The 27713-nt window shown below is 38.1% G+C and overlaps 2 protein-coding genes and 1 long non-coding RNA gene across 3 annotated transcripts; 2 read left to right on the top strand and 1 right to left on the bottom strand.

Moving 5' to 3' along the window:
* Positions 1 to 207: 207 nt before the first annotated feature.
* On the bottom strand, positions 208 to 6643 carry ankrd46a (ankyrin repeat domain 46a). The gene is made up of 4 exons (XM_082141461.1): positions 6526 to 6643; positions 4947 to 5271; positions 3949 to 4107; positions 208 to 2292 (listed from the first exon to the last, which is right to left on the bottom strand). Exons 2-4 carry the CDS (start codon positions 5255 to 5257, stop codon positions 2076 to 2078), a joined length of 687 nt encoding a protein of 228 aa, XP_081997587.1. The 5' UTR covers positions 5258 to 5271; positions 6526 to 6643; the 3' UTR covers positions 208 to 2075.
* A 102-nt stretch (positions 6644 to 6745) lies between these two features.
* atg4a (autophagy related 4A, cysteine peptidase) lies at positions 6746 to 27597 on the top strand. The gene is made up of 13 exons (XM_082141396.1): positions 6746 to 6803; positions 7306 to 7407; positions 9765 to 9836; positions 10477 to 10575; positions 12011 to 12112; positions 12537 to 12609; positions 13063 to 13142; positions 15972 to 16120; positions 16206 to 16284; positions 18161 to 18306; positions 20879 to 20935; positions 21007 to 21118; positions 26978 to 27597. Exons 1-13 carry the CDS (start codon positions 6794 to 6796, stop codon positions 27040 to 27042), a joined length of 1146 nt encoding a protein of 381 aa, XP_081997522.1. The 5' UTR covers positions 6746 to 6793; the 3' UTR covers positions 27043 to 27597.
* Positions 21125 to 26441, top strand: LOC309478071. Its single transcript, XR_014198807.1, has 2 exons — positions 21125 to 22405; positions 23022 to 26441. It is a non-coding gene; the product is annotated as an uncharacterized lncRNA (long non-coding RNA).
* Positions 27598 to 27713: the final 116 nt, after the last annotated feature.

Below are 27713 nucleotides of genomic sequence, written 5' to 3'. Positions count from 1 at the left end.
ATTATTATGAATAATAAACAACGCTGTTTCTGTAGATTACCATTGTTATGCAGCGCAATATTGCGTTTGTACATTTTGTATGTTTATTTGTATGCAATCTAATGCGTAATGAACCACGTACACCTTTGTTGAGGTTAAACTCTACATTTATGTTCAATTTAGTTCCTATTTTACATTAAAGGTCATGAATAAAATGTTACAAAGGTCTTGAATACATTGTTAATTTATTTATATTGCAGGCAAAATTTGATATAGCCGACATAAACAGAAATGCTTAAATTCACCCCCAATGTTTAAAATGTTTAGTGGAATTTTTTTATTCTCTTTTCTGAAACAGAAAGTCATCAGAATGTTTTAAAATATTACGATATAAATTTCGGATCCCCTGTTATTACCAATTAATGTCACACATCTTGTATTGCACTTTTTAAAGCTATGCTATGTTCGCTACTTATATAAAACGAGGTTAAATCCTATATAAAACACCATTACACTTTAATGTGCAAATCCATTCATTTAAATTTAATGCTGAGGTGGGCTGGCACACACTCAATAACACACATGTGCAGAATACACTACAAAAACAACCATGGTTTTATTATAACTGTAGTAAATTAGTATAACCACAGTTTTACTACACAAATACCATGGTTAAAGTGTGGTTAGTGTAGCAAAATCATGGTTAATTAGTGGTTACCATGTTTTTTTGTAGATTTTCTGAAGGTAAATAAGACCTTTTTAAGACCAAGTAACGAAAATGTAAGAAATAAATTGAAGGGAACACAATACACCAACATGTTCTCCAAGTGTGAATGTTTAAGGAGAAACACTTTAGAGTTTGATATCTGTTACTTTTTAATTCATTTACAAAAAAAGTGAAAAAGAAGCTTGAATCATTTTGCTCAGAACCACAATATGGAAATATCTTTTACAGTACCTTCTGATCAAACTGCAAAAAAGTGATGTTTTTCCTTAGTATTTCTCTTGTTTTCCAGTGCAACTATATATAGTGTCCTAAATCAGGATACATTGAGATGTAAAATCAAAACACATAAAATATGAAGTCTTGCTTTTGTGCTTTCTTGTCAAAAACAAATATCTGCCAATGGGCTCATACAAATCTGCTTAATTTAGAAGTTTTGACAGATATTTGTTCTTGTTTTACGCATAAACTCACTTAATTCTATTACATTTTTTCAAGACTTCATTTGTATTATGATTTAAACTTGTTTAGATATTTCTATTGGAAAACAGGACAAAATACTGAGGAAGATATTCATTTTTTTTGCAATGCATGCAACATTTAATGCCATGAGTTTATGAATTTAAGACATTCTGCTCTGATTTGAACCATTTTAAGGCCATTTTTTGACCAGTTTAAGGCCTTAATTTGTGTAAGGGCAAATTAAGACTTTTTAAGACTCGCTTTGTTTTATTTCTTGTAAAATCATGGTTAATTTTCGTACGGGTTACCAAACACACGAAAGGTCTATTTACATTAATATACAAAACTGAGTGACAGAGAGAATGTATGGTTGCAGTTAGAAGCGTGGTTATACACAATCAGCTCCTGTAGGAACAATCATCAGCTAACGAGAGATTCTAAAGTCCCCCTGTAGTCAATCATTTCATCCTTAAAAACTCATCTTTGATCACCAAAATTACATATTTAAATATTTTTTGCTTGAAAAAATTCTTCATGTCTTAAAATATCTTGAATGTAACTCGACACCCTTGCCTCATTTAGTATGCGTGGTTCTATGAATATGCAAATGAGCCCCGCCTCCACTCACTCCCTCAGCTCAGAGATCCACTGGTTGACGATCACACGTTGATCTGATTGGTTACAAGGTAGTTTGTGACGTCAGAAACACCAGCGATTTCAAAGCGTGTGTTTGAGACTGTCTTTGGTTCACTGCAGTTTTAAGGAGGAAATACTCAGCAATGGTGTCGACTTATGAACTTACACATGGTTTGTCTTAAAGCATATTAAAAACACCACATAGACATATAAACAACATTAAAATCTGGATTTACACCACAGGGGGGCTTTAAGAATCATTGTTAATGAGCTTTCAGTGCACGAGCTCCAGCTGGTTGGATGCGAAGGGTAAGACTCCGCTGACGTAATACGCGATGCCGAGCGAGAGCAGAGCGATGACGAGGAGCAGAAGAAGCACGCGCCAGAAGCCCAGATCCTCCACGAACTCCTGCCATGTGGTGCGAAAGCTGGACAGCACGCCGTCGCTGTAGTGCAGGTGTGGGTTCAGCAAAGAGTGGCTCTCCATGGCACTGCAACACACACACACACACACACACAACAGCCAGGAATGAGTTGTAGGATTGAGAATAATCAAAGATATTTGAACATGTACAGCCTGAACCCCTGGAGAACACCGCCCTCACAGAGGCTACGTTTACAGGCACAACTTTTGTTTCAATCGGACTGAATTCATTCTGATTGATGAATCTGAATATAGTGTTTACATGAACGTTAAGCACGTGATCAGGTTGATGTGCACGTTTATATGTCACAAGGTTAAAATCAGAATATACAGAGTTTGCCGCTGTTCGCGCTTAATAACCATCTCCTACATTGCTTCTTTATTTGGTTTAAACAGCAGACTTAATATTTATCCATTTCTGGTCATAATTTGGAGACAATGAGCACGTGAACCGTTGTGCCGCTGCTTATATCCTGAAGATGAGAGTCTGAAACCAGGACTGGGGGGACGTTGTCCTGCTCCACTTCACAGACGCAGTGAAAGGAGGATTTTATAATGACAGGAAACTCATTTATACGACATTTTATTCAGCAGGAACAACAGCTCGTTCCGCGCATCATACGTCATTGCACATGCGCAGTCCTTTCAGTTTCAGTTTTCAATCCGATCAAGTGTTTACATGTCCTCTCGATTGGATTAGAAAAGGAATAAACCACCGCTTTCAATCCGATTGAAATTTCATTCGGATCGAGCTCAATCGGATCGATTAAAGCGGTGGTATAATGCCCTTTCACAAGATGTAAAATAAGTCTCTGATGTCCCCAGAGTGTGTGTGTGAAGTTTTAGCTCAAAATACCCCACAGATATTTTTATACAGCATGTTAAAGTGGTCACTTTTTGAGGGTGAGCAAAAACACCGTTTTGTGTGTGTCTCTTTAAATACTAATGAGCTGCTGCTCCCGGCGCAGAGGGCGGAGCTACAAGAGCTCATTCCTAGCAGCTTTAATTGACTGTTCGCAAAGACCCGCCCCCTTTAGTTACTGTTGCTATGTCCGACAAGCCGCCGCTATGCTCTCACGCAGTGAAACATACATCGCGGTGGATTATGATTGGTCAGATCGCATGTCAATCAAACTCCCTGCGAAGGGTCAATTACCACACACACACACACTGACAATTTCAAAAACTTTTAGTCTTTTATGTTCAAACCGGAGTCAGAAAGATGGAGAGACTCTAGAAGAAGTGACAACATGTAGACAACATTTCTGAATGGTTAGTTGATGAATTTATGTAGCTGATGTGTAGTTATCTTCTAGTCACTGATTAGCATATTCTATCATGATAATCTATAAATCAAGTTCACGGGGGCGGAGTTTATGTAAATTTTAGGATTGGTGATGTCACTAACCCGGGAGAAAAGTTGTGTAGTCTCTACCAGCCGTTTGTTGTAGTCCTTAAAAAAACCATTTCTGTAAAAGCAAATATCTCCCTTTGCTTTGAACTTTGAGCGTTGTAACTTTGCAGATGTTGTTTATGCTCAAACAGAAACATTACACACTAACTAAAGTTAGAAAAGTGAAATCATAATCAACCGCCGCTTTAAGATGTTTACGTGAAGGCTTTTCCGTCCGACTGAGCCGTCAGTATTTGATTGCATGTAAGCGTAGCCACAGTAAACACACGTATGGATCAGTAAGTTCTGGTTGTACTGGTCACGCCTCACCTCTCACTGTCAGCCATGTGCATCTTCTCCAGGCTGGCGTGTGAGCTGCGGTTGAAGCCCTTCACCTCCTGCTCCTCCAGGCCCTCCAGCAGGTGCAGCGAGTCCTTGTTCACGCCGCGTCTCTTGGCCAGAACCAGCGGAGTCGCTCCGTTGTGATTACTGTTCAGATACAAACACCACATCAATCCCTGCGTTGAGCACGACACTGGAACTAACCGGTTTAGAAAGAGTTATCTGTCAGGTTTCCTCAAGACCGACGCACTGCCCTGCAACCCCAACCAAACACACCTGGGGCCGGTTTCACAAAGCTATTTTAGACCGGTCTATAGTGTTAGAGAAGTCTATAATGTGCTCATAGTCTAGTCTAATGCAAGTTAGACTGTTTCACAAAAATAAAGACTGACTTAATTTAGACCAAAACAATTAAGACACCTTCCCCCCAGGCTACCTTAGGTCTAAGACTCTATTACCTTGGCAACCAGCAGTAACAATCAGTTACATTACAAACAGCCAAAAGAAAAGGGAAAATGGCTCATCATTTAAACATTTTTTCTTGTTACTACATTCTCCGCTAAATTTCCCAAGTAAAATGTCCTTGTAACTGTTATACTCCTCCAACAAACACATATTATCCGCTGGGGTAAACTGCACTGAGCGGCTGAACGCGCTTACTCGACCTGCCATGTTTTTTGTTTTGAAAAGTGTCTTATTTTACCCAGAATGCATTGCAGTGTAGTCCTACTTAAGATAGTCAGAGTCTTGAGTGCTTTGTGCAACGGTCTGATTTAGACGTCTATCTGAAGTCTGACTATCTACTATATCTAAGCCATAGTCAAGATATAGTTGACTATGGTCAACTATAGATATTGAACATGTTAGCTTTTGATGACATAACTAATGTGAAACCGATTCAAAAAATTTGTAGGCGTGTTGAAATTTTGGAAATGCAATGGTATCTGAATATGGTGATTCAGAATGAAGGATGAAAAGCCCCTGACCAGATGTCAATCTTGAGTCCGTTGGACACGAGGAACTGGATGGTGTCCACATGCCCACACATGTGCAGTGCCGTGTTGCCCTGCGAGTCGGTGGCCAGCAGATCCGCGCCGAACTTGTGCAGTAAACAGCAGATCTCCACGTTCCCCCGGGCCGCGGCGAGGTGAAGCCCGGTCCGGCCCCGGCAGTCCCGTGTGTTCGGGTCGACCCCGGACTCCAGGAGCCGCTTGCTGAGAGCCAGATCCCCGTCCACACAGGCCTGAAGCAGCGGCACCGTGGCCTGAAGCGAGTCGCTCACGAACACGTATGACATTCTGCACCTGGAATCTGAGGTTTGGAGATAAAAGTCCATTTTGAAATAGTCTGACACATCATAATGTTATATTTCATCAAATGTTCTAATTCCTTTATAATCTTTCTGCTGTTATTAGGACCAGGGCTGCCAACTCTCACGCTGAATGCAAACTAAGGACACTGTTCTCACGCCACACATCCATTCTCTAGTTAGAAAATGAAATCTAGAGAGGAGCATTGTGCTAAATATATGCATCATATTACATATTTATTATATTTTTTACTCTTATATCATTAAAAAAAGATATTATAACATTGTTATAATAACCAAATTATATGAATTGTGTAAGAATGATTTGTTAATTTAACCTTTAACCCTCATATTGTGTTAATTTCCTGTTTACACTGTGTTTATAGAGCGATTGTATAAAAATATACATTTTAATAATACAAATGATTTATGCTGGAGTTATAGATTTATTTATTTTGGACAAATGAAAAATAAGAAACAAAACAAAAAATCACTTTCCACATTCATTTTCAATGTGGGGTCAATTTCAAGTCCAGTTTTTTGTGTGTGTTTAGATAGTTAATGTGAAAAAATCACAAAATCTTATGGAACTGAGATAAAGGGAACAAAGTTTTCTATCTAAGGAAAGTTGAAATGGGATCATACTGACCCCAAACACATGCCAGCTGACAAGTCCCCTGTATTTACACAGCATTAGTTGAGAGAGATTTGTTTCCTTGAGAAAAATGAACATGTAGGCCCTACTGTACCTGATATTTAGATTTCAATGTTGAATCAAGATCAGATTCTAATCACAAGCTTATGAATCAAATCGCTTAAAAGTTGGATGCCCTGTTTAGACCTCATATTAATGGAAAATTTGTATTTTTACATATATATTCATAATTTGTCACACCACAATGCCACGAATGAACTGCAAATTGTTAAAAGTGCTCAAAAATGCTTAACGAAAAGTACACAATTGAACCTTGAATCTCTGTTTAGCAAGTAGTTATGATGGATGCTGTATGCCATAATCATATAGGTTAAAGCTTCATAAATTGTAAAAGTATATTAAATAAAGGATATATAATGCTGGGAAATGTACTTAGATTAGATGCATGGCAGTGTTTCAATTATCAAAACAAACGACTGATTAAAAGCTAGCGGAATAGCTTTGTCAAGCTAGTATGCTAATAAACAAAAACAAACAAAACGCACGACTGTTACCAATAATGCCAACTTCCTTTATAATACTAAAGAAGATTAATCAATACCTCAGATTGATATCTCGAAGGTATCTTCCGCTGCTTCCCGGCCTCTGTTGTTGGAAAATAGAAATGAAATGACGTAAAAAGATGAGGAGGGCCAATAAACTACAAGCCCCAGTATTTGTTATGATTACTAGTATTCGACTTCCGCGTCTCAGCCTCAAAATCTGGTCATTGTAGTTTTTATGGCACCGTCAACTATTGGAACGCCTCAGACTTCGACTACATTACCCACAGTGCACCGCGATGTATTTGTATCCGATGACGGCCGAGGATGGAGGCAGGTAGGGAATTTATGGTTAAAATAAATACGAAATTGGTCTGCAAAGTATCGATTAATTCCACCGACAACGTTTAGGTGACGTCTTATGTTATAAAAGCGTCGACAAAAGTCTAGTAAGATCTGCTAGGGATTCTTCCAGAGGAAATTTCGTTACTGAGTTTCAAGTTTTCTCATTGTTCTACAGTGGCCTGTGAATCTCTGACTTACAAATGCAGACAAATAGAGTTTGTTTATTCCTCGAGTCCCTGTTGTTGTGTTTGTTCTTGTTCACAGTTATTACTCTATACGTCGTTGCAAATTACCGTGGTAATACCATGTTTGTGGACATATACCATGTTTTGAAGATACGTACCATGGTATTTAAGTACCTCGGAGTACCCAGTAAATACAAAGTACATGACCATGTAATTATTATGGTATTACCATTGCTTCATCAGGGTGACAGAGAGTGCAAGCAATGCATGTTGACAGTGTGTCGCAACTCTAATCTCTCATCTCTCCAGTTCTAGCCAAGTATGAGAATCAGTTTTCCGAGTATCTAGAAGAGCTTCCTGAAGCCGACGAGCCAGTGTGGATCCTGGGAGAGTGTTACAATGTTAAAACAAGTAAGACAAGCCACAAGTTCATAATGCAAAATCAGATCAATATTTCAACACATTCACTATTACTGAATGGGAATTTGCATTATATCAGCTTCCCTTCCCTAGCCTCAAAAGCCGTATTAGTTTACCACTAATTATGATATTACATTTTGGTTACACTTAAGCTGTCCTTATTACAATGTAATTATACAAGTAAGTACTGTGTAATATTAATTAACAACATGTGCTAACCTTAAGGTTTGGTTGAGGTTTAGTTGCTTGTAATTATGCATCATTTACTGTCATTACGGTTACACTTTATTTTAAGGTGTCATTGTTACAGTGTAATTATATATTTAAGCACAGAGTAATAATAATTAACTACATGTACTTACTATAGAGTTAGGGTTGGATTATGATTTGGTTGAGGGTTAGTTGTATGTAATTATGCATAAATTACTGTTATTACTATGGTAGGTACATGTAATCAACTGATATTGGTTATTTTGATGGCCGATGCTGAGCATGGTGATATATATATATATACACACTACCGTTCAAAAGTTTGGGGTCAGTAAGATTTTTTAAGAAAAGTAAGAAAAAACTATTTAAAAAAAACAGTAATATTGTGAAATATGACAATTTAAAATGACTGTTTTCTATTTTAATATATTTTAAAGTGTAATTTATTCCTGTGATCAAAGCTGAATGTTCAGCATCATTACTCCAGTCTTCAGTGTCACATGATCCTTCAGAAATCATTCTAATATGATGATTTGATGCTCAAGAAACATTCATTATTATTATCAATGTTGAAAACGGTCGTGTACAATTTTTTTCCAAAATTCTTTGATGAATAGAAAGTTTAAAAGAACAGCATTTATTTAAAATAGAATATTTTCTAACATTATAAATGTCTTTACTGTAGCTTTTGATCAGTTTAACTCATCCTTGATGAATAAAAGTATTGATTTATTTTATTTATTTCCCCCAAAAATAAAATTTAAATTCTTACTGATCCCAAACTTTTGAAGGGTAGTGTTTAATGTTACAAAAGCTTTAGATTTCAGATAAATGCTGTTCTTTTGAACTTTCTATTCATCATAGCATCATGAAATAAAAATGTAAATAACTGTTTATATTTATATATAAATATAATGCATAATTTATATATGCATGTATATATTTAAGAAAAATTTGTTATTTATATATAAAATATTTATATTGCAAATATTTATATTTCTTAAATAAATACATGCATGTGTGTGTATTTATATATACAGAATAATTATACACAGTACACACACATATATTATGTAAACACAAACTTTTATTTTGGATGCGATTAATCTTTTCACAGCCCTAATATATATATATATATACAGAATGGCTCTTTGGGCATTATCCTGAACGTTGTATTTGCATTAATTTCATGTTAATGGAAGAGAGGCTCTCGGGAACGCGTGTAAACGTCTCATCCTAATGATTCTCCCAGCAAAAACAAAGTCCTTGATGTCTATCCTTGAATATCAGTCTACAGGCTTTCATAGACAACCTAGGAAGTCGTGGAAGGTCTCTTTTATTTGATCTGGTTACAAGTTGTTCAAACATTGGCAATAAAAAAAGCGATTAATAGATGAAAATTCTTACATATAGCCCTGTAACCAAAAGGCAGTAAGCACTGTAAGCAACAGTGCCCTCGCTGATCTGGCAAGTCCGTGTGCGCTGGGAAAGATCTAGGGATGCACCGATTATATGAACATTTTGGCCGATACGATAACCGATAATTCTTGAAAGCCGATAACCGATATATTGGCCGATAAATCTAAATCCACATTTTTATATAATTTCTGAGAGCCTGATTACAAAGCAAAAGTCTCAACATTAAATACATGTCCCAAACACACAATTATAATGTTCTCATTATTATTTTATGTGGCCGATATGACAGACTTGCGCTGCACATGTTGCGCTGAACTGTATTTTCCTTTTTTGAAGTGATTACAGTCATATTTCAAGCAATTCAAAGCCATCATGTTGAACAGTGCGCATCTGAAGTCTCTCAGCTGGAGGAGATAATACATTATTTATCGGCTTTAATATATCAGACAAATCTTCTTATCAGGCCGATAACGATAACAGTTAAAACTAACATATATCAGCCGATACCGATAAGGTGGCCGATATATCGTGCATCCCTAGAAAAAATAAATAAAAATTAATATATATCGAAAATAAAAGTCACTTATCAGGAAAACAGAAAAACAAATTGGCTGATAATAATTATATATCGGCCAACGAATAAACGTATAACAAAGACACTGTAAAACAGTGTTACTTAAATCCTTAAGCTAAAACGAACATCATTGTATCTCTTCCAGAGAAATCAGAGCTGCTCTCGGACGTGCGATCGCGACTGTGGTTCACATACAGGAAGAAGTTTTCTCCTATAGGTAAGTGGCGAGGAAACTAGTGGATCTGATTCAAGCCAGGACTGATTACAGGACGCTCAGTGTGTCCGAGTTTTTATTTAGCTATATGTATTTTACTTTTAGATTAATGCATTTGGCAGACGCTTTTATCCAAAGTGACTTGCATTGCATGTCAAGGTTCACATTTATATTCTCATCAGTTCTTGCTTTCTGGGAAAATTCCCAGAATTTCTGGGAATTTTAGGAATGTTGTCTTTTTTAATGTTCTACTTTTCTACATGTCTCTTCCTCATGTCGGACGTGTTGTTTTGTGAAGCACGTTGGTCAGCTTCGGCTCTATATATTGTGGGTGAACGTGATTTCACCAAGTACCACATGTTCCTGGATCAACATATTTGCTGACCCTGGAACAACTTTCCAATCAACCAATCAGATTTGAGAGACAAGTTTACAGTTTATGTCAAGTTTAGGCTTAGACCCAGGGTGAGGTGCTTCAACATCAGTGTTATTCACCTCTGATTTTAGGAATAACTTATGGGTAGGGTTAGATTTAGGGGTAGGGATAGGGTAAGGACCAAATATGTTGACCCAGGAACATGTCTTACTTGGTGACCATATACTGTGCTGTATAAATACAGGTTGAGTGTGTCTGTGCCCGCAGGAGGAACGGGCCCTTCGTCGGATGCGGGATGGGGGTGCATGCTCCGCTGTGGACAGATGATCCTGGCGCAGGCGTTGGTGTGCCGGCACCTCGGACGAGGTGAGCAAACGCCGCACAGATCGTAACGGGTTACCATAATTGTGGAATTGTCGTTTTAACGATGTGCGATCTGACGTTATTGAGTATCAATATCATAGTGTTAATATCACATGAAGATGCCATTTTTCTCCAAGTATCAGCATGGTTATGGTTACAAATGTGATATTGATTTTATACAACAATCAATAAACAATAAGTTAAAGGTTGTATCAGTGATTTCAGGCCCCAAAATAAATGGTCACATTCATCTAATCTTTCCTAACGATCCGCTAGCTGCCCGCCCCATAAGCATGCCGTCAAAAAAACCGCGTCTCTGTAGGCAGCCTAGGCTCTGAGATCTGCACACACAAACAATTGGTTTCACCAACCACTCAAAACCAAGATAAATAGTGTTCCAACCAATCACCGACAGGGGGAGGGTGTTGTGAGGTTTTGTGCTCGTGTACGGCTGCACGCGAAGTCGGAGCTGAAGAAGAAGCTGCCTCATTTAGTATGCGCGGTTCTATGAATATGCAAATGAGCCCCGCCTCCACTCACTCACTCAGCTCAGAGATCCACTGGTTGACGATCACATGTTGATCTGATTGGTTACAAGGTAGTTTGTGACGTCAGAAACACCAGCGATTTCAAAGCGTGTTTTTGAGACTGTCTTTGGTTCACTGCAGTTTTAAGGAGGAAATACTCAGCAATACTGTCGACTTATGAACTTACACATGGTTTGTCTTAAAGCATATTAAAAACACTACATAGATATACAGTATAAACAACATTAAAAGCTGGATTTTCACTTTGAGAGTCAAATGCTTCGTTCCTGAATGAATCGGTTGAATCTCATTAACACTGACTTGCTGCCACTTACTATTTCAAATATGAATATTCAATGTCTTATGTTTAAAACATCAGCACATTATTACAGCATGTGTAACTGCAGGTTAAATGCATTCATGTCCCTCTGAGCTGCATTAAACAGTCTGTGTAAATGCATATAAACACCACTTCAGATGCACCTTCTGTGTTTCCTAATGATTATATGATTGATATGGATTAAATGTAAGAATTTTGACACAAAAGATATTGCATACATTTAATTAGCTGGCTTTATAAAGTTAAACATGCCCATAAACGGTAAAAATCCATTTAAACTTATTGGAAAAGATCATTTCTGTCACTGCTGTGAACTGACCACCGCTCAGAACATGAAGAATATCAAGAACTGTAGTAGTCAGCTGTTCACGGCAGTCTAAACCTGGAAAGGCATCAACACATTCAACAAAATAGCGTCTAATTATCGTAATCGAGAAAATCCCAGAAAATATTGGGATTATAATTTTTTGCCAATATCACACACCTGATTAGCTACTATCACGCTACTCATACTGTACTCTATGATACTGTAGTGAAGGGTTATGAACGCTTCTCTGCTTCTCTGCTGTAGACTGGCGGTGGGATCCAGAGAAACATCAGCCCAGAGAGTATCACCGGATCCTGAGCTGCTTTCTAGACAAGAAGGACAGCTGCTACTCCATACATCAGATGGGTGAGGCTTACAGTGTGTGTGTGTGTGTGCGTGTGTGTGTGTACTTGTACAACTATCTTTGTGAGGACCAGTTTGAGTTTTAGACCATTGTGAGGACAAAGAGAGTAAAGTGAGGACATTTGGGCCAGTCCTCACTCTCTGAGAGCCTTTAAAGGCCTGTTTGAGGGTCAACACTTGGTTTTAGGGATACGGTTATAATGAGGTTAAGGGTCGGTTTAGGGTCAGGGGTCGGGTTAGGCACTCAGTTGTGATGGGTAAGGCTAGGGTAAGCGGCTAGAGATTGCATTGTCAATGAATGTCCTCATAAAGATAGATGTACAAGAATGTGTGTGTGTGTGTGTGTGTGTTTGTGCTGTACAGCAGTGGTACTGAAGCCTGTGTATTGTGTGTGTGTGTGTGTGTGTGTGTGTGTGTGTGTGTGCAGCTCAGATGGGCGTTGGCGAGGGCAAGTCTGTGGGAGAATGGTATGGACCGAACACAGTGGCACAAGTACTCAAGCAAGTGTCTTTTCTTCTATCCCAAACATTCTTGAAAATAATATTTTGTTGTTACAAACGTTTGTCCTTATTTTGAAGAAGTGGTTTTAGACATTCCAGCCCCCAAATCCAGTGATCTGTGTTAAAAGGGACCTGCTTTTTAACAGTTCCAATTTTTTTAAAGTCCCCCTGTAGTCAATCATTTTATCCCTTAAAACTCATGATCAGCAAAATTACATATTTAAATGTTTTTTCCTTGAAAAAAATGTCTTCATGCCTTAAAATATCTTGAATGTAACTCGACACCCTTGCCTCATTTAGTATGCAATGAATATGCAAATTCACCCCGCCTCCACTCACTCACTCAGCTCAGAGATCCACTGGTTGACGATCACACGTTGATCTGATTGGTTACAAGGTAGTTTGTGCTCAAAGGTTGGGGTGAGCTAATGGCCAGTGTGTGTTTGCTTGCAGGAAACTGGCCCTGTTTGATGACTGGAATACTCTGGCTGTGTATGTGTCCATGGACAACACAGTCGTCATTGAAGACATCAGTAAGTGTCTTTTTCTGATTAGTCAAGTCACATTTATTTATATAGTGCCTTCTACAATACAGCTTGTTTTAAAGCATCAAGAGAAGTGTAAATGTTGCAAAGTTCATCAGTTAGTAATCTTGACTTTCAGCTGTAAACTAGTGTCATTATTCAGTTTTGTTCTCATCTGATGGTGTCAAATTTATAATATTACTGAATATTAATTGCACAACTAAGCAAGCCAAAGGCGACAGACACTAGCTGTTTCCATCCACATATTTCTATGCAAATCTTGGGATATTGCACAAAAAAAATGCTTAATGGAAATGCAGAGATGTGCATCATTTCTAAAAATGTGGATAAAAAACTTGTGCGCTCAATCGAGGCGGATAAATATAATCTGATAAGACAATTTAAAATGACTTTCTATTTTAATATATTTTAAAGTGTAATTTATTCCTGTGATCAAAGCTGAATTTTCAGCATCATTACTCCAGTCTTCAGTGTCACATGATCCTTCAGAAATCATTCTAATATGATGATTTGATGCTCAAGAAACATTCATTATTATTATCAATGTTGAAAACGGTCGTGTACAAATTATTTTCAAAATTCTTTGATGAATAGAAAGTTCAAAAGAACAGCATTTATTTAAAATAGAATATTTTCTAACATTATAAATGTCTTTACTGTAACTTTTGATCAGTTTAACTCATCCTTGATGAATAAAAGTATTGATTTATTTTATTTATTTCCCCTAAAAATAAAATTCTTACTGACCCCAAACTTTTGACCGGTCGTGTTTAATGTTACAAAAGCTTTAGATTTCAGATAAATGCTGTTCTTTTGAACTTTCTATTCATCATATCATCATGAAATAAAAAGGTAAAAAACTGTTTTCAACATTGATAATAATAATGAATGTTTCTTGAGCATCAAATCATCATATTAGAATGATTTCTGAAGGATCATGTGACACTGAAGACTGGAGTAATGATGCTGAAAATTCAGCTTTGACCACAGAATATATTAAAATAGAAAACAGTCATTTTAAATTGTCATAATATTTCACAATATTACTGTTTTTTTTTATAGTTTTTTATCAAATAAATGCAGCCTTGGTGAGCAGAAGAGACTTCTTTTAAAAACATAAAAAAATCTTACTGACCCCAAACTTTTGAACGGTAGTGTATATATATATATAATAAAAAATAAAATAATGATATTTGGATAACTGGAGTAACCAGCGGACCAATGGCGTCGCAGCAGCTCTAATGTTGGTTTGGTGTTTCTGAAAGTGTGTGATCAGAATGATTTGGTTTAATTCCCTCCAGAAGCGTCTCTCACGAGTGTGTTCCCGAACACCAGCATCCGAACGCTAGAGAACATGACAGCGGTTACTGAGTTTCGTCTGACGCTCTGAGACACACTCGTTTATGATGGAGGGAAGAAGAGCAACTTCTGTTTTTATTTCTGATATTTTGAGTAATTTGCGTCAAGTGTCGATTTTGTTCTCTTGAACACATGGGATTGAAACACTGATTCATTCGCAAATGTTTTATAAGATATTCCAATTTTGTGCATAAATTAAATTCGCAACTTTGGATGGAAACATTGCTAGTGGCAAGAAACCCAAACCTCATCAGGTGACAGAAATGGAGAGAGAAAATGCTTGGCAGTTCTCCTCTGGCCTGACTTCATTAGAAAGGCTGACAAGGTCCATTGGTGGTTGCCAAATGTGAGAGTTCTTCTGCATTATCACAGTGCTGGAGGGATTGTGGGGGACTACGTGCATATATGCTGGGAATGTCCCAAAGTGCAAGTGTATTGGCAGGGGGTAAAAAGGGAAATTAGTAAAGGTTTAGGAAGAGAGATATCAATGCACACAGGTTTCCCCTCGGATCAGTTTAGTAAATACCACTAATTTGTATTGCATATATTATTAATGGCAGCTAGGAAGATATTCACTGTGGATTAGATGAAGGTGCATGAACCTATTGACAGAATGGACACAAAGACTGAAATATATATATATATATTTGAGAAAATGATGGCAGATTTGCAGTTAAAATCAGACTTTCGACAAAAGTGGGCACTTATTGAAACATATTTGCTTGAAGGAAATATCTTTAATTTATATTATTGTTTGAACCATGTAAATAATGTACTGGTATATGATGTATTTACTGAAGTGCTGTCAGGGACTTTTGCATTTATTTTAACTTTGAACTTTGAATATTATTAATATTATAAGTAAATGTCATGTAAAAGTTTTTTAAATTTGTAAAAAATTGTTCAATAAATACACAGTTAAAAAAAATGTCTGACAAATAATCAACCTTAAAGGTTCAGTGTGTAATATTTAGGAGGATCTGTTGACAGAAATGCAATATCATATACATAACTATGTCTTCAGTGGTGTATAAAGACCTTACATAATGAACCGCTATGTTTTTATTAGCTTAGAAAGAGCATTTCTATCTACACACACTGCGGGTTTCTACAGTGGCCCTGAGCGGACAAACGCACTTCGTCACTATGTTGTTCTTCATGATAAGAAGCTAAAGCTAACGTCAGCGAATAAAACACTGACACAATGATGAACAGGTGACAATAATATTCGCAATAACATTGTTTTACTGAACAATCAAGTAAACCTAATTTCTTTGTGAAGAAACCTCATTGTTTAACTGGCTACTCTCTGCTGTCTCAGACGACGACATCACTTCCTGTCGGCCACCGTAACTTCTGTTGGGTGCAGTTCACAAACTCACCACTAGATGCCGCTAAAACGACACACTGCCCCTTTAACTCTTCTTGTTTCTCTCTTCCACTCTTCTTGACGAGCAGAGAAGCAGTGTCAGCAGCCGGGTCGGAGCGGTTCAGAGGCTCTTCATCTTCACACACAACGGCCCCTGGACTGGAGGCCCCTGCTCCTGGTCATTCCTCTGCGAATGGGCATCAACAGCATCAACCCCGTCTACATTCAGGCCTTCAAAGTATGACGCTTCTCTGATGTTCAGCCCAAGTACATGATCTTGATGGCCCTTCATGTGTCACATGTTTCATATCTTCTTTTTCTAGGAGTGTTTCAAGATGCCTCAGTCATGTGGTGTTTTGGGAGGAAAGCCCAACCTGGCCTTTTATTTTATTGGATTTATTGGTGAGTTTTCTCAGTCTAAGTTTTGAAACTCTGATGATTTTTCCGCAACAGCCGTGTTTCCACTGTCGGGCCAAAAGCGAGTGTGTTAGTGCGTGCCAGTCGCGTTTCCACTGTCCCTTCCAGACCGAACGAGCAACGGAAGACTTCATGTACCAGCTAGCATCCGCATTAAAGACTGTTAAAATCATTTTAGCTCAAAACTCACTTTCAGACAGCAGTGAGTGTTTGAATAACTTCTGTTTGTGATCCGATGTGGATTCTGGTCACCGTATAAAGGCCCTTTCACACCGGATGCGTAACGAAAAAGCGAATAGTTCGTGTGCGAATAGTTCGCGTCAAAACCATTCACATCAGCCGCGACGCGAATTTGAACATTTTAACATTCCAAAACTTTCGCGCCTACAGCTGAGAAAACATCAGCAGTGAGGACCATCTCCAGTAGCACCTCACTGCAGTACACGAGATCCAGGGGGCGGAGATTGGTAGGTTTAGGGGTGGGTTTAGGGATCAGGGGGTGGAGATGGGTAGGTTTAGGTATATGTAAGGTGGGAGGAGTTGGATCTGGAGGAGGTGTCCTTGAGGTTTTTCCACAGTTTTTTTGCATCTTTAACTAAACACAGTGTGTTTTGTAATGTCAATACACATTACATGTAACACACAAAGTAACAAGTTAAAATCATTCGACTAGAAACGTATAGAATGTATAGTAGGCCTATACTAAAAGCAGCCCTAAATAGTCTCACTACATTTTGTTACATGTTCAAAGTAAACACGGTCTCTGTCTCTATCTTTGACGATAATAGTGTTAGCTTTCTATCCCATATGTAGTTTAGCCTGCTAGCCTCCACAGCACAGGACTATACAACAACTAAAACTATCACACAACACACTCACAGTCGAGATAACCGAGTTGGTTGGCGATGCTACGCCCCACATTGTCTTTCAAATCGTTGTCCTTGAAGTTTGTGATTGGCTGAAGCCTTTTCTGTCGCAGCAAAAGTAAAAAAAAAAAATCGACATCGAAGCGAAAAAAACAAGTCGTTTTTTCACCACAGCGCATTCGCGTTCGGTGTGGAAGCACTCATTACACACACAGCTGATCACAAAATAAAACCATCGCGCGAATTATTCGTGCGTCAAAATCGCGTCCAGTGTGAAAGGACCTTAAGGCAGAAATATTTATACGCGATGCAAAAGATGCGCGCTAACCATTACCATAGTAAACGTGGTAAATACGGCCGCTTGAAGAAATCAAGACAAATCATATAGGCGATCACAATCCTGTATGTATTTTATCCGTCAGTATGTCTCGTCTCTATACAGGACTGTCTAATATTCATATGTAGCTCTGCATACGACACAAAATAAAGCAACTTTTTCGAGAGCTTCCTCTGTTTAATAAAATACCACTTTATTTCTGTGTAATGTGCAATCTTGACACAAATTGATTCATTAAAGTCAATGTATCACTTATTAGTGTAAAACTGTGGTAAAACATTGGGTTATAAATCTTTAAGTAAACAACAAAAATGTCAGCAAACGGTCGCTTTTATCATGTTCGTTTTGTGATCTCGCTAGTTTCCAGTCATTTCTTTCTGATTCGTTTTCTGATAAATCTTCCATTTGTTGGTGAAATGATGAGTTTGTGTGACGTTGTTCCAGAGAGGCGTGTTTTAGTGAAGTGCTGCGGAGCTTCTGGCCCGAGCGTGGTTTTGTGCTCCAGGTTCGAGGCTATTGGCCCCGCCCGCCCCGTTTAAAGCCCCGGCTCGCACTGGCCCGACAGTGGAAATGCAGATAATGATTCCTATGAAAATGAATAAAAAAAGTGATGCTTTATCCATGTGTCATAGAGGCATTCTCATTTGTGCTTCTTCAGATGACGAGTTGATCTATCTGGACCCTCACACTACGCAGCAGGCCGTGGACTCTGAGTCAGGCAGTGCTGTGGACGACCAGAGCTATCACTGTCAGAGGACCCCTCACCGCATGAAGATCACCAGCCTGGACCCTTCGGTTGCACTGGTGAGAGATCAGACTCTGTGTGCTTCCCTTCAGCCTAACCTCGTTTAGCACTTCTCCCCACCCAAGATAAACCATGGGTCAAATGTTTGAAATGTGTCATGGTTTTGAAAAACTGCTCTAAGGCCCAGTTTACAGCTGGTATTGAGATGCGTTTTTGTCGATTGGATCACAAGTAGACGAGGGAGACACATTCCCGTTTACACCTGGTGTTTTAATCCACTTTCAACCACTTCTTCAGAGGAGGGTCTATGAGCGGGTAAATGTGTGTTTTCAGATCTTTCAATCTAATGGACAAAATAATCTCATGCAATCTACATATGAACACGACAGATAAACACACGGAGAGCATCAGCTTTAGTTCTGCTCTTACAGCCACGAGATCAGCCGAGCGCTGTGAGTGTGTGTTAGAGATCAGCCGAGCGCTGTGAGTGTGTGTTAGAGATCCGGAACGCTGAGAGAACAGTGTGTTTGGTTCGATTTCCCTCTTCAAACCAAACTCGTGTCTCCAGCTGATGAAGTTTAAACCCCTTCTGGCTCGAGCTCTTCTCATAATGTTCACTCATTATTCAGTAGACGGAGAGAAGACGGCCTTTTAGTGGCTGTTTGAACACACTCGATCACATGAGCGTTTACACTACGAAAGCGATCCGGTCGAATGTGTTTTCAACTCCCTCTGGAAGTGGAGAAAGTGGACGAGCTCAAAGCGTTTTAGACCCGTTTACACCTGTGTTTAGAGTCGTCCACTTGTGATGCGATCGACTGAAACACATCTAAACACCAGCTGTGAACAGGGCCTTCTTCACCAAGGCTAGGTTTGGGTATTATTTGAATTTTAGCTATTCTGATTCTACTTTTTGATTCTGATTCTTATCGATTCCCAGTTTCAATTCCAATAAGGTAAAAAAATAAATAATAATAAGTAAAACATTTAGATATCAAACATATTTATTCTGTCTTTTTGCAAAATATTGAATACCATGAACAAAAATCAACAGCCTGAACACTTACTCAAAGAACTTTTGCCTGTGGTTTTAACAAAAATACAACTAGCCTAACTAATATAAGGTTCAAACATTATTAAAGACAAGGAAACAGTCAGTATTAAAATAAGAGCAAATAAACAAATTAGTGATAGCACAAATAAATACAACTAAACAACGTTCAGGTACAGAAATTAAAATGTAAAATAACACTGCATAGTCTTCACTGTATAAATGAAATAAAGATTAATCTTACTAAAGCTACAAAAGTGATTCAGTCGAGAGCAGTGAGTGATCAACATTAATGACAGACGACAGCAGGTTTATTAGGCTGCTGTCCCTTTAAGAGCTGCACAGATCCAATACACTGATACACATGTTCTCTTTCTCAACTGTTTATGTTCACTTAAGACAAATCTGACTGTGATTATGAGGATATTTTGACATCATTTTGTGTGTATTAATTTCCCGAAAAGGGAAACTCCTGTAGGGAGTCATCCGAACGGTTTCAAAATAATGAGAATGGCACAGAAACCGTGAATCATGGGAAAAGTACAGAAATATTGATCTGATTGCTTGAGCGATATTACCCAGAATAAAGGTGCAAACTTGGCAGATCAGTGCCCAAATTTATTTAAAATGCAATATTCAATTCACTTTTTTTTGTATAGCGCTTTTCACGACACACATCGTTTCAAAGCAGCTTTACAGAAAATGCACGAGTCCACATTACAATATGGCAGAAACTATGAGCTTATTGAAGTAATGAATACTTGTTTGTTAAGAAATGATAATGACATATAGAAAATGTATGCATTGAACTAGAAATTTATCACAACTAAAACTAAACTAATGCTAAAAGTGAAATAAGAGTACCTAAATAGTAATATTTAAAAACAAAAACTCATCTAGATAATTTAGATCAGAGATGATTTTAGATTTGGCCCACAAATGTGTGTTTGTTTGTTTGTTGTTGTTGATTTTTTGCAGCGACATGTAGAAAATAGTTTTTTTTTTTTTTTATGTGCATTTTAATATAATAATTAGATATAATGCAGTTAAATAATTTGTTTTACTTTGAGCCCACGTCCCTCAATCAAGCTGGATTTTTGTCCGTTCATAAATGTTTGAGCACCTTCTGTTACATAAAGCAAAAAAAAAAAAAATCTGAATATTGATGTTTTATTAAAAAATATTGCAATTATTATGTAAAGTTATCATTAATATTATCCTCAGATCTTTTGCATTACTGTTGATTGTATTTTACACCCCAAAATAAAAGTATGCACAATTGCCAGAATTGTAATATTGCTTTAATCTTATGTGTGAAAACATTCAATTCACGTTCATTTCTATAGCGCTTTTCACAATACACATCATTTCAAAGCAGCTTTACAGAAAATGCATGAGTCCACATTACAAAACATAATGAGCCTGTGAAGCCATTTGTTTTACATAGCATTCATTTGCTGAGACCATTTCACTTCCAAACGCATGAGTGAGAGATTGAGCCAAGCGTTTTGAGCTCCAGATGGTGGAGTGTGTTCAGGCTTGGGTTTGAGTGGCCAGTAAACGTGAGTGTTTGTCTCTAGGGCTTCTTCTGCAAGAGCGAGGAGGACTTCGACAGCTGGTGTGATCTGGTTCAGCAGGTGAGACCGGCACGTCTGCTTGCTGGCTTCATACCTTTAACTTGCTTTTAATAATTCTCTCTGATTTCTAGGAGCTCCTGAAGAAAAGAAACTTGCGTATGTTCGAGCTGGTGGAGAAACATCCCTCTCATTGGCCTCCGTTTGTTCCTCCCACCAAACCAGAGGTTCAGACCACAGGAGCAGGTAATGTGTCGGATCATGAACCTTTGACCCTGTTCACACACGGTGTTAAGAAGCGTTTCAGTCGATCGCATCACAAGTGGACGACTCTAAACTAGTGGTCGACCGGTATTGGTTTTTTGCAGATATTTTTATTATATACTTTATATTTATTTTAATCAATATTTGATACATTTTAAATAAATTAGAAAACAAATCTTTAAAATAAACATGCTTGTACTTTAGATGGCAACTTCTTGAATCTGCAGAAATCTTACAGTATTTTTCACAAATAAAGTAATTGTTTAAAAATATATGAATGTGTGAATAAAAAGGAAGTAAACACTGTAATATTGCACTCAGTAATCTGCTAATATTGTGCGCACTGGTAATCATATTTTTTCAAATAAAGACAAGCTAACGCTAATATTACATACAGCACACAGTGAGAACGATATGAATATGACACAGTGGGCAACTGGATATAGCACAGCATATGAATATGACACAGTGGGCCACTGGATATAGCACAGATATGAATATGACACAGTGGGCCACTGGATATAGCACAGATATGAATATGACACAGTGGGCCACTGGATATAGCACAGATATGAATATGACACAGTGGGCCACTGGATATAGCACAGATATGAATATGACACAGTGGGCCACTGGATATAGCACAGATATGAATATGACACAGTGGGCCACTGGATATAGCACAGCATATTTTAAAATGAAGGATTTCAAGTTTTTCGAGACTGTGAAGCTGATCTTCTGTTCGCATTCACTCACTTCACACGGACCGACCGTCACTCGCAGACACACGTCTATGCACACGTCACGAGATATCACAGCTGGACTACATTACATCTGCAAGCTTTGTGATATTAAATGTTTGTTAGATATTCAGAGATTTGTTTAAATGACGTAGATGCGCATTTGCTGAATGTTGACGGTAAATGAGAAAGTATTTTATCCTGATTGTTTGTCTTTTCTGTTACAAATAATATAAAAGCAACACTTTACTTTTTCGCATACCATTTACTTTCTTTGTTTACCAGCTCTGTCTAACAAAGTATTAGATATGACTGACAGAGATCGGAAGCTAATGAAGACGGAGAATCTGAGTGAGCGCTGTGATCAGGCGCTGCCGTTCTCTTCTGTTCTCAGCGCCGCCCGTCAAAATAAAAGTCCTGCTTCCAACACATCGGCCAATCAGAAAAACGTATCGGCCGATGCTGATATTTTAAAAGTGCCAAATATCGGCCATGGCGATATATCGGCCGACCACTACTCTAAACACAGGTGTACACGACCACTACTCTAAACACAGGTGTAAACGACCACTACTCTAAACACAGGTGTACACGACCACTACTCTAAACACAGGTGTACACGACCACTACTCTAAACACAGGTGTACACGACCACTACTCTAAACACAGGTGTAAACGACCACTACTCTAAACACAGGTGTAAACGACCACTACTCTAAACACAGGTGTACACGACCACTACTCTAAACACAGGTGTACACGACCACTACTCTAAACACAGGTGTACACGACCACTACTCTAAACACAGGTGTACACGACCACTACTCTAAACACAGGTGTACACGACCACTACTCTAAACACAGGTGTAAACGACCACTACTCTAAACACAGGTGTACACGACCACTACTCTAAACACAGGTGTAAACGACCACTACTCTAAACACAGGTGTAAACGACCACTACTCTAAACACAGGTGTACACGACCACTACTCTAAACACAGGTGTACACGACCACTACTCTAAACACAGGTGTACACGACCACTACTCTAAACACAGGTGTACACGACCACTACTCTAAACACAGGTGTACACGACCACTACTCTAAACACAGGTGTACACGACCACTACTCTAAACACAGGTGTAAACGGGTCTAAAACGCTTTGAGCTCGTCCACTTTCTCCACTTCCAGAGGGAGTTAAACACATTCGACCGGATCGCTTTCGTAGTGTAAACGCTCATGTGATCGAGTGTGTTCAAACAGCCACTAAAAGACCGTCTTCTCTCCGTCTACTGAATAATGAGTGAACATTATGGGAAGCGCACTATTTTTTCACTGGCTTTTCCCATAGGCTTTGGGATTATCGCTAAAAACAAGTTCTGTGATCAACAAAAGTTTATGGTACTTGCTCGTTTGGTCCATCAAGATAATTATCACAGATGAACAACTTTCATGAATTTTGAAGCCTAGATGCAGTCGCCAGGAGTATAAAGCTAAAGGAAGGCTGTAAACGAACTACACCAGTGTCCCACGAGTTCAACATCACCATCACTAAACCTCCGACAACTCTTTGTTTTTATCTACAAACACTTTTGCAGAACGTTTGAGTTAGAATAGTTTATGAGAGCAGAATTATAAGCGTAACAAGGCTGTATAAGCGGACCGAGTTTACATGTTCGGCTTAATGACGTTTAATCTCCTCGACAGCCTCCGTCGTCACATTTAGACGCTTGTTATAGCATCCGCCTTTTTCAAGACACGTAACAGCTTCAAAAAATCACAAGTGGGGTAATATGGATGTATTTTATGTCACCACAGACCTTATTTCAGCCATTTAACCAAAACCCCATTGACTTCGGGACGATGGAACCGGAAGTGCTAAAATGCAAATCGCTTCTCATTTTTGGCCTACAAATTTACTTAATATCTGCGCATAGATCCACCCTGAGTGATCCTCAGTCACCATTCCTGTTTCCTCGCTGAGATTTACAACATCTGTGCCAAAAAACAATACAAATGTTCTGTGATTGGATGTACCAACGAACATAAGAGTCTCTATAGACTCCGGCATCTGAGCCACTGAGGACACCGGTGTTGAATTTCATTTATGAAGGAAATGTGCCGAAGAAAGTCTGTGAAGTGTTATATATTTGCGCAAATCATTTTACGCCAGATTGCTTCTCAAACGAGGGTCAGTTCGACGCTGGATTTGCACAAAAGTTGTTTCTGAAAGATTTTTAGATTAACATTACGGTACATGCTAGTCGATGAGTTGAATCAACTTAATTCCACAACAACTACATAAATATATCCACTAACCGTTCAGAAACCGTGTCTCCATCAGTGACATCGACACATGTAAGGCTGAACTGTGCTAATGACAGTTCGGCTGCGTGAGATTCTCCAGTCTTTTTGTTGCCGGAGTATCCGAAGCATGAGCTGTACAGGCTCCGCCCTCTTCTGGAAAGGGGGCGGGGAGCAGCAGCTCATTTGCATTTAAAGGAACACGCATTAAAACTGAGTGTTATTGCTCACCCCCAAAACTGAGTGTTTTTGCTCACACCCAAATATGGGCAAATCTGACAAGCTGTAATTAGTGATATCCGGTTCGTGAACGAATCGTTCTTTTGAACCGGTTCTTTTTAGTGAGCCGGTCGAACCAGTTCACCAAATCGGACTGAATCGTTCAAAACAGTTTGCGTCTTGAGTCAACGCTGATTCACAGTCTTCTAAAGTTACTCACTTTCCAACATGCCTGACACAGTCCCTCCGACTCCAAATTGAGTTGAACATCAGTAAGCGTAACAATAAAACATGTTGGAAACATGTTTATCACATAATTACTGTCTTATCACTGTATTATTTTAAAGATTGGAAACACAATGAATGGATTAAAACTGTCAAACTAAAACATTTATTATTATACTAACACGTTATTTTCAGGAACAGCTTGTTTAATCTCTAAGTAAGTTGATATTTGACGTAAACTCTTGCCACGGTTTTAAGGGTGCGAAGTAAATGTTTATAATGTGTTAATCAAAACATAACGTACTAAACACACCGGAGACGTGCTTCAACTTTTTAGTTTTGTCGAAAGAACCACCAAAATGTCAGACTCAGTACTGTAGTATCAGCACGTCTGTAAAACATATTCTTCGGGATTGCCCAATCTTTAATGTTATGAGACAGCGCTTTTTAACAGGACACAGTTTTAAGGACTTATTTATGGATCTTAAAGAATCTTTTATAATAAAAAAAACAAAAAAATGTTTGTCTAAGTTTGTTATAATTGTGTTATACTTATGTTGTTATATGTTTAATATACAGTACTGTGCAAAAGTCTTAGGCATGTTAATATACCCCCCCCCCAAAAAATGTTTTTAAGTCAGTTATTTCTATATTATGCTGTAGTGTGTCAGTAGGAAATATCAGTTTACATTTCCAAACATTCTTTTTGCCATTAATTGTAATAATCCAGTGAGATTTGTGTATAAGGAGTCTGACAACAGCCGGTATGATCTGATCTCACCATCATCGAGTCCGTCTGTGATTACATGAAGAAACAGAAGAAACTGAGACACTAAATCCAGAAGAACTGCGGGAACGTCTCCGAGATGCTTGAAGAATCCTTCCTGCAAAGCTCCAGGACTGGGAAGAGCACTGGCACTCGTGTTAAAATGCTGGAAAGTGAGAATGCTTTCAAAAATACAATCATAAATTGAATTTATTTATGATTTAACTTCTATTAACTAATTCAAATCAATATATGGCGTAACGACCCTTTGCGTTTAAAACGGCTTTTGTCCAGATACACTTGCTCATAGTTCTTCAGGGAGCTTTGCAGGAAGGTTTCTTCAAGCGTCTCGGAGACGTTCCCACAGTTCTTCTGGATTTAGTCTGTCTCAGTTTCTTCTGATAAACTGCTCCGTCTCAAATGTTCGTACGCATGGGTCAGAGTTTGCGTGCAGGTGTGCACATTTTCTGGCCAATTTAGTTTTTATTCAGTACAGGCCAAGTTTGGACACATTACTATTTTTAATGTTTTTGAAAGAGGTTTCTTCTGCTCATCAAGCCTGCATTTATTTGATCAAAAATACAGAAAAAAAGTAATATTGTGATATATTATTACAATTTAAAATAATTGGTTTTCAATGTATTATACTTTAAATGATCATTTATTTCTGTGATGCAAAGCTGAATTTTCAGGATCATTACTCCAGTCTATCACATGATCCTTTAGAAATCATTCTAATATTCTGATTTATTATGAGTGTTGGACACAGTTCTGCTGCCTAATATATTTGATGAATAAAAGGTTAAAAAGAACTGCATTTATTCAAAATAAAAAAATATTTTCTAATAATATAAATCTTCTTTACTATCACTTTTTATCACTTTAACACATCCTTGCTGAATAAAAGTATTGATTTATTTCAAAAAAAGAAAGAAAAAAAATGACTGACCCCAAATGACTGACCAGTAGTGTATATTGCTGTTACAAAAGATTTCTATTTTTAAAACATTTGCTTCTTTTTTTTTTTTTTTTTTTTACTTTTTATTCATCAAAGTATCCTAAAAAAAGTATCACAGGTTATGAAAAAATATTAAGCAGCAGAACTGTGTCCAACACTCATAATAAATCAGAATATTAGAATGATTTCTAAAGGATCATGTGATAGACTGGAGTAATGATCCTGAAAATTCAGCTTTGCATCACAGAAAAAAAATGATCATTTAAAGTATAATAAATTGAAAACCAATTATTTTAAATTGTAATAATATATCACAATATTACTTTTTTTTTTTCTGTATTTTTGATCAAATAAATGCAGGCTTGATGAGCAGAAGAAACTTCTTTCAAAAACATTAAAAATAGTAATGTGTCCAAACTTTTGGCCTGTACTGTACATCATAACATAAGCGTGGGAAGTGGCGTACGGCACTCACAGGGCCTGTTCTCATCTACCTGTGATCCGATCCACCAAAACTCATCTCAATACCAGCTGTAAACTGGGCCTAAGATACTCTCAGACATTCTAGATAACCGTGGCAAAGTGAGTTTGTGTTTCATAACCTGAACATCTTTCCTCTCCTAGAGTTCATCGAGTCTCCAGACAAGCTTTTCGAGTCGGAGGAGGAGTTCGAGATCCTAAACGTGTGATCTCGGGCCGGCCGGGTGTCTGAAGCTTGTCTCCGCTCCACAAGTGCCTCAGATCAACACCAAGCAGGAACACACGAGCTCGTGCTTCTCTCTGTGGAAACAGGAGAACACAACAAGCCAAGGATCCCGTAGCGACTCCGTGTGACGTTCAGCCTCACCCAGAGGACACAGAAACAGAGCTTGACCAGTTGCATGAACTTTCTCGTACTGTAAGATGGAGTGAAGGCTTTCATGAGGATGATATCTGTACCACCTCAACACACTCTTACCTCCTGACTGCAGGAGATCGACCATATGCACAGTAACACTCAATCTCTAATTCAGTGTTATAGAAGAAGACCTTACTGGTTCAAAAAAAGTGCCTCTATTTGACATATTTATGTTTTTGACTGGTAAAGGTGATGTTTCCTTTCCTTTTTAATGGGTTAATTATGACACCCACCCCTGCACATCTGTAAATATGGCTTCAAATGAAGATATTTAAATATGTTATCGTGTTTTGGATTGGTCCTATCACTTTTTTAGAACAAATAAACTACCTAATTACGTATTGTTTATTGTCCCGTTCACTGTCTTTGTTCTTCGGTTGATGAATGAAATCAATATTACATCAATAGTATTATGTAACGTCTGTAAAGAAATAATGTATTGGCCTAATATACACACACACA

The sequence above is a fragment of the Leuciscus leuciscus genome (genome assembly GCF_965113295.1).
Source record: "Leuciscus leuciscus genome assembly, chromosome: 16".
NCBI lineage: Eukaryota > Metazoa > Chordata > Actinopteri > Cypriniformes > Leuciscidae > Leuciscus > Leuciscus leuciscus.
This window is presented reverse-complemented; position numbering and strand designations above follow the sequence as displayed.

What these genes read in the sequence shown, in the direction of transcription:
- ankrd46a (XM_082141461.1), bottom strand. Translation starts at nt 5,257, where the DNA reads ATGTCATACGTGTTCGTGAGCGACTCGCTTCAGGCCACGGTGCCGCTG. An exon ending in GGACTCAAGATTGACATCTG is followed by an intron (nt 4,108 to 4,946) that starts GTCAGGGGCTTT and finishes GTATCTGAACAG; the next exon opens with TAATCACAACGGAGCGACTC. An exon ending in CACATGGCTGACAGTGAGAG is followed by an intron (nt 2,293 to 3,948) that starts GTGAGGCGTGAC and finishes TGTGTGTTGCAG; the next exon opens with TGCCATGGAGAGCCACTCTT.
- atg4a (XM_082141396.1), top strand. An exon ending in ACAGTGGCACAAGTACTCAA is followed by an intron (nt 12,610 to 13,062) that starts GCAAGTGTCTTT and finishes GTTTGCTTGCAG; the next exon opens with GAAACTGGCCCTGTTTGATG. An exon ending in GGTTCAGACCACAGGAGCAG is followed by an intron (nt 21,119 to 26,977) that starts GTAATGTGTCGG and finishes TTCCTCTCCTAG; the next exon opens with AGTTCATCGAGTCTCCAGAC.